Source organism: Camelina sativa, chromosome 16 (assembly GCF_000633955.1).
Source record: "Camelina sativa cultivar DH55 chromosome 16, Cs, whole genome shotgun sequence".
NCBI lineage: Eukaryota > Viridiplantae > Streptophyta > Magnoliopsida > Brassicales > Brassicaceae > Camelina > Camelina sativa.
The window spans coordinates 20,977,811-20,985,488 of NC_025700.1; the positions used below are offsets into that span (position 1 = coordinate 20,977,811).

Here is a 7,678-nt window from a genome sequence, read left to right on the forward strand (position 1 = left end):
ACAAGTTTGCAGTCATTGCCTCGCGGTATGGAATGTATTGATCCACTAAAATTAGGGTAAGTTCTCCTCTCATTCGTTTTGCTTACATTGAAAGTCAGTCAGATACTTTATGCTTGGATATGGTAGAATTTATCTAAACCTGAATTTGTATACTTCGTAGGATAATAGACAATAAGACACTGAGATTAATCACTGAGTCGTCAGGCAGCCCATCAAAAGCGGAGAAAGTGGATAATACTCTTCGGGGTATGTCTTTCTTCACCATATCTACAACTCGAGTTGAATAGTAGCTCTTACAAGAAAATATAATTTTTTGGGGGCCTAGCTTATTCCATGTTCAATCTCCAGTTGTCTAATTGTTATGTATCCTCTTCTGGCTATCTGCAGAAAAATTGATTTACTTCTCTGATCATTTCGATCCGAAGCTGTTTCTTTCTCGCATTCACCAAGACACGAGTGCAGCAGATTTGGAGGCTGGTGCCCTTGGCCTAAAAAGTGACTTAAAGGGTCGGAATCTGCAGAGGAAACAATTGGTAAAGGACAATTTTGACTGCTTCGTCTCATGTAAAACGACAATTGATGGTATGTATTATTGCTCTCAACAGAATAATTTATCTTTTTCTTCTCCCATTTTCACGTAAATTACTGATTTTCTAGATATTGAGTCAAAACTGAAGCGGATTGAAGAAGACCCTGAAGGGTCAGGAACTACTCATTTGTTCAATTGTATGAAAAGTGTGACATCAAGGGCCAATCTTGCATTTGAGCCTCTTTTTGAGAGACAGGTTGGTGTGGTTCTAAATTGGTTTTTTTGCTTGTCTCTCTCTTTTTACTGAAGCCTTTCTCAAAACATTTGTAGGCTCAAGCTGAGAAAATCAGGTCTGTACAAGGAATGCTTCAGAGATTCCGGACATTGTTCAATTTGCCCAGTATCATTCGTAGCAGTATTAGCAAGGGTGAATATGATTTGGCAGTTCGAGAATACAAGAAGGCGAAATCTATAGCTCTCCCTTCTCATGTATGCCTGAATTTCATTTAGACTCTCTTGAGACAAATGTTACCCACTTCCCTATAAGCACTGAATCTTCTTTTTGTTTACGATTTTGTTTACATAACAAGGCTCTTGACAACATAAAAAAAACAAGCTGCTTTCAGGTAAATATACTCAAGCGTGTACTCGAGGAGGTTGAGAAAGTTATGCTGGAATTTAAAGGCACACTATACAAGTCTATGGAAGATCCAAAAATAGACTTTACAAGTGTATGTCAGTTATAGTTTTTTTTATTTTAATGCCAACTAGTGATTGAACTGAACAATCTGTCGTTCATATATTCACCAAATGCACTTATATCATAGTACTGCTATCATGTTAATATTGCAGTCATCAATTTTAACTTCCATTAAGGATATCCCCTCTTTACATTTTCCCTGTTGTAAGTAAATTCATGTCCTTGGTTATATCATAGTGCTGCATTGTGATTTCTTCATTTTTCTCATGTGTACAACTAGTTGAAAATCTTTCATACTTTCTCTTGGAAACTTTGAGAAACCAGACTTAACGCTTTCTAGTCTATTTACTGTCTTGATATCTGAAGTCTATTTTTATTGTAATTTATAGCTGGAAAACACTGTGAGGCTTTTGCTAGAGCTGGAACCCGAATCTGATCCTGTGTGGCATTACCTAAATGTTCAGGTCAGTATATTTGAAGATTTCACTCTTTGACTACCCTCTTGCTTTCCTATGCGTGGAATCTGGATTCATAATGTATTGGCTTTGGGTATCAGAGTGACTTTTAGCTTATGAAATCGTTCATTTGTTTCCTTTGATTGCTGTCTTCACTTTCAACTTAGCACCTTCACATAATGGGAAAAACGCACCCTTATGTGTGTGTGTGTTTGTGGGTCCCACACTTTTTGTTGCAATCATCGTGTATTTTCGTAACTTTATCTTGCTTGGCTCTATAATTACCAGAATCATAGAATCCACGGATTGCTTGAGAAATGTACATATGATCATGAAGCAAGGGTGGAAAGTTTGCGTCATGAGACTCATGAGAAAGCCATCTCGGATGCGAAGTGGCAACAGATTCAACAAAATGGTGTTCCATATGTGAGTCCAACATTGAGAATGATATACAAGATCAGTTCTATAGATGATAACATGCGTTTTTTTCAAACTTTTAGTCAGATACTGCCTCTTCTGTTGAATATAATGAAGTCCAAGTTGACCTACAATCAGTGGAATTCCCCGGCGAAGAGATTGATACTTTGAAGGGAAGATACATCAAAAGATTGACTGCTGTGCTTGTGCATCATATCCCTGTGTTTTGGAAAACAGCTATATCTATTTTCAGTGGAAAATTTGCCAAGGTATCAGCTATTCTTTCTGCTTAAGGTTCTTATGTCGCCCCAAGAGTAGATACATTCTGTAGTTATTATTACTTTGCTAAGGGTGGTACCTACTTATTTCTTTCTTGGTATTGAGAAAGTTCTTCATTTGATTTTGAATTTGAATTTTTATCGCCCAGTCCTCCCAAGTTACTGATACTTCAGCCAATAAAGCCGAGGAAAAGGTCACAGAGGCAAGGTATTCAACTCATTCTTTGGAAGAAGTTGCTGGGATGATACGCAAGACTATTTCTGTGTATGAAGCAAAGGTGGTGTCTTTGTTTCTTTTTTCTAATTAAGTGACCTCTTCAGTAGAGCTTCTCTCCTCATTGGAAGGAAAACCCTGTGGTATCTGTGTCTAAAGATTTTCATTTCCTGATGACTGTCATTGTAGGTGAACAGCACATTTTGTGATTTTGATGAATCATGCATTCTCCGCCCATTTATGAGTGATGCCATCAACGAAGTATCAACAGCATGCAAAGCTTTTGAAGCCAAAGAGTCAGCGCCTCACAGTGCTGGTATTTGAACTTCTTCTGAAGCTTGAGCTTTTTGTATAATTTTATGTATACTATGATGCTGTATAACCTTTTTGGTTATGGCAGTCGTTGCACTAAGAAAAGTCCAGGCGGAAATCACTAAAATTTATATCCAAAGGCTTTGCTCTTGGATGAGGGCATCCACAGAAGGAATATCAAAAGAGGAGACGTGGATCCCGGTTTCTATTCTTGAAAGGAATAGATCTCCATATGCCATTTCTTACTTGCCTCTTACATTCCGTTCAGTTATTGTCTCTGGCATGGAACAAATCAATCTGTAAGTTCAAGCCACTTTGGTAACATATTAGAAACATTTGCGTATTGTAGTTTACTGCACATAGAGAGGCAGTATTGCTCTTTATTTATTTTTGAGGAAGTGAGAAACCCATTTTTTTGTGTTCGTAGTTCCAGACGTCAGTGTTTCTAGTACATACATCAGTGTCTAGTCTTCTCTGTATACATCAGAAAAAAAAAACACAAAATGCGAAGTCTCTAATTGTGGTTTCTAGTTTGTCATACCATGATTGTGACATGTGAAATGAAATGACTTGTGTACCATGTTGTTTTAGAGGAAACAAGTCTTGTATGCTTTTCGTTGCTGTTCAGGAAACTGCATATACAAATGTGTACTTTCAGTTTTCTTGTTGTTACTGCAGTGTTTACTCCGTTTAGCTGTTGATTTCTGTGTATACCTTTTTCAGGATGATCCTCTCTGTCAAAGGTGAAGCTGCTAAGTCAGAAGATATGTTTGCCCAAATTGAGGAAATCCTGATATCTGTTAGACTGGCTTTTTTGAACTGCTTTCTGGATTTTGCTGGTACGACTTTTTACCGAAAACTTATCATAAAATCCACATGCAGATGCCCACATATGCACGTGGACCGGCTCATGGATGCAAGCAAATGTACAAACTATACAGTGATTATATTGACATGTTAATTTGTTTTCACCATGTATCAGCGCACTTGGAGCAAATTGGTGCTGATCTTTCTCAAAGCACCTCAAGACAAGAAAATTGGAAAAATGGATATTCTGACGATCATCAGGAAGAGCCATCAGCCAACGCCTACGGAAGTGTTGTTGATCCTCACAGGCGATTATTGATGGTCTTAAGTAATATAGGTTATTGCAAAGATGAACTTGCTTCCGAGCTTTACAACAAGTTCAAATATATCTGGTTGCAGTCTAGGTTGGTCTCTGCTTAATTAACGTCATTAGTGCTCTTCTGAACATCAGTAGTTCACAACTGAATACTGCTCTCATGGGTGAATTTGTATATGGTTTTATAATTCACTAGACTAAGATTTGCTTTGTGTTTTCACTTATTCAGGGGCAAAGATGAAGACAGTAGCGATCTTCAAGATCTAGTTATGTCTTTTTCTGGTCTTGGAGAGAAGGTCCTCGAGCATTACACTTTCGCTAAGGTATTGATTTCTTATTCAGCCGTGTTAGTCTAAAAATGCTTTTCTACTTGTTAGAAATAGAAATTTACACAACCAAGAATTTCACCTGTAATCAGGCAAATTTGATCAGAACAGCTGCCACAAATTATTTGCTGGACTCTGGTATTCAGTGGGGATCAGCACCTCAAGTGAAAGTAAGAAATCTATGCGTAATGATAACTATATTAACCTCTTGATTTTTATGAAGGAAAGAATTACTTAAATATTTGCTCTCTTCCAGGGCATACGAGATGCGGCTGTTGAGCTCTTGCACACTCTTGTAGCTGTCCATGCAGAGGTAATACTATTGCTCCTTATATTCTGAAATTTTCGTGATGATTTTTACTTCCTTAGTAGTATTGAATTCTGATAACTGAATATGAAAATTGCAGGTCTTTGCGGGTGCCAAACCCCTCCTGGACAAGATTCTTGGCGTTCTGATCGAAGGTCTGATTGACACTTTTCTCAGTCTTGTGGAAGAAAACAGATCAACTGACCTAAGATCAATTGATGCAAATGGTTTCTGCCAACTGATGTTTGAGGTAACATCTTGTTTTAAAACCATAAGAGATACTGAGTAATTAAAACTGGAACTCACTCAAATTTATAATGATAAGCAATAAAAAGTAGTCTAGATTTGTGAGTTGCTAATTCTGGTTTTCACAATAACGGTTGCAGCTTGAATATTTTGAGACAGTACTGAATCCATATTTTACAAGTGATGCAACCGCATCTCTCAAGTCTCTACAAGGAACCGTGTTGGAGATAGCTATAGAGAGCATCAGTGAAGCAGTTGAAACCCCGGGGCATAATCGCAGACCAACTCGTGGCAGCGAAGACACAGTTTCAGATGACAAGCAATCTGTTTCAGCAGACGACCTCCTCGTAAGTTATTCCCTTCTCTTTCCAACAAATTCAATCAAATTTCAGAACCTCAATCTTGATCAGTTTTTTTTTTTGTTTTGGTGAACAGGCTCTAACGAAACAGTGTTCAAACGAATTGCTACAACCAGAGTTGGAGAGAACTCGTCTGAACACAGCATGCTTTGCAGAGTCAACCCCATTAGAGCCAACGCCTGCGTTACCCAAAGCTTCCTACTCTTCCTTCAGAGGATCAATGGATTCTCCAAGCAGAAACTACAGAGGCTCGCAATCATCTGGTTCCCCGATTCATTCCCGACCCAGACGAAGATAATAAATAAGTTACAACTTGTTTATTTTATTTTTGCTTAATTACATCATCTGTCTCCGTTTTTTGTACGTAAACTGATCAGACTTCTCTTTTTGATATTGCTTCTGGTGTATTTATTGTTTGCAGCATTTCTTCAGAACCTATTCTTTAAATTTGTGAGCTCAGATCATTGAAGTTGTAATTAAGAGATATCACACGAAGTGTCAAAGATGAAGAGACATAACCGAATAGCAATGAGAATTAAGCAACTTAGCTTCTTCAAGCTTTTTTGAGTTTTAGACAAGAAGTGACCAAACACACCAATAGTAACAAAGGACATCCATAGAGAAGAAGGCACAAAAAGATTTTTTTTTTTTATTAACCTAAGGCTGTCCTCAGTGGTGGAGCCACCAATATTACTCCATCTCCTCTCACAAACAGATAATCAATCGTCCGCTTTGTTGTCTGCAATCACATACAGTAGATCAGAATCTAGCGCAACTAGAGGAGGAGTGTCAACAACTAATGGTGTATGTATACTAATAGCTTAACATTCAGATTTCAGAGGACTAAGATCCTTGTAGGATATTATGATCAGAAGTCATTTTTGTTACACGTTTCAATTTTGGTAACTATGTAAATATGACAGAGGTATAAAACAGAGTCATCGAGCTGTATCTAGGCCATACGAATGCGAAAGCCATAAAGATTTCTCAACTGTCCATAAATCCTTATCGAGCGAGTCTAGAAAAAAAAGCACGTACCCGGACAATCTCTTCGTATGTTTCGTCATCGATTTCAACTGTTGTGATAGTTTCTTCAACATCACCCAGAATCATGTTCAAATGCTGATCAAACGCCTGCTCAGAGAACAAACACAAAAATCAAACCTTTTCAACTTACAAAAGAGTGTAGAAATCGAATTTACACCAACCCACAAATTCCCAATTTCTTGAAACTTTAAAAGCAAAACCCTAGACTTTCCCCTAAAAAAACAAGACCAAATTCGATACGAAACAGTGAAATCAGCAACACTAAATTCAAACGAATTATAAGCGGAGCGAGTTCTAAGTAAGTTACGAATTCAAAGAGACCCACAGAGGAAGAAGGCAAAGAAGACGTACGTGGAGCTTGCCGCGAAGTTCGCGGTCTGAACGGAGCTTGACATAGATTCTCTCGTCAAGACTCAGTCGAATCAGATCTAGTGGCTCCCTCACGGTGGCGTCTTCCTCGCCGGACATTGCGAAGACAGAGATACCTTCCCACTAGAAACACTTCTCGGAGGAGGGTTTTGGTTCCGACGAATCGTATAACCGGACACAAACTCTGACCTCTCGCGGACGGATACGAACTTGACAAATATTTCGTTCTTCGAATAAGATTTTTACTTTACATATCATTATATGGGTAACGGCCCAACCAGTAGAAAAATTAGGCCCATATACGAACCAGGCGAATTTATAAAGATTAGTGCTTCAGATTTTTGTTTTAGCTAAGTGAACTAGTGAAGTGATAATAAATTTTTTTTTCCATAGACTATAGTGAAGTGATAATAATAAATTATTATTAATAATAATACATTTATGCCAAAAAAAAAAAGAAGATCATTATGGTTGAGGGGTCTTGTATTGTATAAGTTGTATACTCGTATGTATAGAGATTTTTTTTTTATTATATCAAATAACGTGAAAATTTTACTTTCCAATTACGATAATAAATTTTACCTTTTTCTTTATCAATATATTGTAACTTTTCATTTTCATAATTTTGTAACGCTTACAACACGTGTAAGAACATATTATTAGATTTAGTGCGAAATCCCGCAATATTTTATGAAACGTTTTTAACAAAACAATTTTTTAACAAAAAAGCTATATATGAATAATGACAGTTTTAAATTATTAAAATTTCAATATAAATTATATATAAGGTAAGATAAAACAAAATGTATTTATAAACGCCTTTTAACTTTCTCTTTATTTGAGTTTACTAACACGTAACGGTTCTACAAAACAAGCACACATGTATGAGTATAATAAGCTATTGTGGTTGGCATAATTTGGTCATAAATTTATGCAATGTTGTATTAATGATTTAGTAAAAAGGTAAAAAAAAAAAAAAAAAAAAAAAAAAAAAAA

At 36.8% G+C, this 7,678-nt stretch overlaps 2 protein-coding genes across 4 annotated transcripts in view; one reads left to right on the forward strand and one right to left on the reverse strand.

The window, feature by feature from the left end:
* The window catches only part of LOC104751580 (exocyst complex component SEC5A), a 7,345-nt gene extending 1,659 nt beyond the window's left edge, over positions 1-5,686 (forward strand). The window contains exons 1-20 of one of the 3 annotated variants that reach the window (XM_010473547.1): positions 7-56; positions 161-246; positions 388-582; positions 658-785; positions 860-1,018; positions 1,120-1,260; positions 1,619-1,693; positions 1,973-2,110; positions 2,185-2,370; positions 2,529-2,657; positions 2,783-2,909; positions 2,994-3,204; positions 3,629-3,744; positions 3,888-4,116; positions 4,258-4,351; positions 4,447-4,524; positions 4,611-4,667; positions 4,762-4,911; positions 5,048-5,254; positions 5,343-5,686. In XM_010473547.1, the coding sequence (XP_010471849.1) occupies positions 28-56; positions 161-246; positions 388-582; positions 658-785; positions 860-1,018; positions 1,120-1,260; positions 1,619-1,693; positions 1,973-2,110; positions 2,185-2,370; positions 2,529-2,657; positions 2,783-2,909; positions 2,994-3,204; positions 3,629-3,744; positions 3,888-4,116; positions 4,258-4,351; positions 4,447-4,524; positions 4,611-4,667; positions 4,762-4,911; positions 5,048-5,254; positions 5,343-5,564 (2,757 nt within the window). In that variant the 5' untranslated portion in view covers positions 7-27 and the 3' untranslated portion in view covers positions 5,565-5,686. Of the gene's footprint in view, positions 1-6; positions 57-160; positions 247-387; positions 583-657; positions 786-859; positions 1,019-1,119; positions 1,261-1,618; positions 1,694-1,972; positions 2,111-2,184; positions 2,371-2,528; positions 2,658-2,782; positions 2,910-2,993; positions 3,205-3,628; positions 3,745-3,887; positions 4,117-4,257; positions 4,352-4,446; positions 4,525-4,610; positions 4,668-4,761; positions 4,912-5,047; positions 5,255-5,342 lie in introns of those variants that run through there. The other 2 variants (XM_010473544.1, XM_010473546.1) reach the window with 2 other exon arrangements.
* On the reverse strand, positions 5,782-6,913 carry LOC104751579 (sm-like protein LSM3B). The gene is made up of 3 exons (XM_010473543.2): positions 6,665-6,913; positions 6,305-6,400; positions 5,782-6,005 (listed from the first exon to the last, which is right to left on the reverse strand). The coding sequence occupies exons 1-3, from the start codon at positions 6,779-6,781 to the stop codon at positions 5,919-5,921; spliced, it is 300 nt and encodes a 99-aa protein (XP_010471845.1). The 5' UTR covers positions 6,782-6,913; the 3' UTR covers positions 5,782-5,918.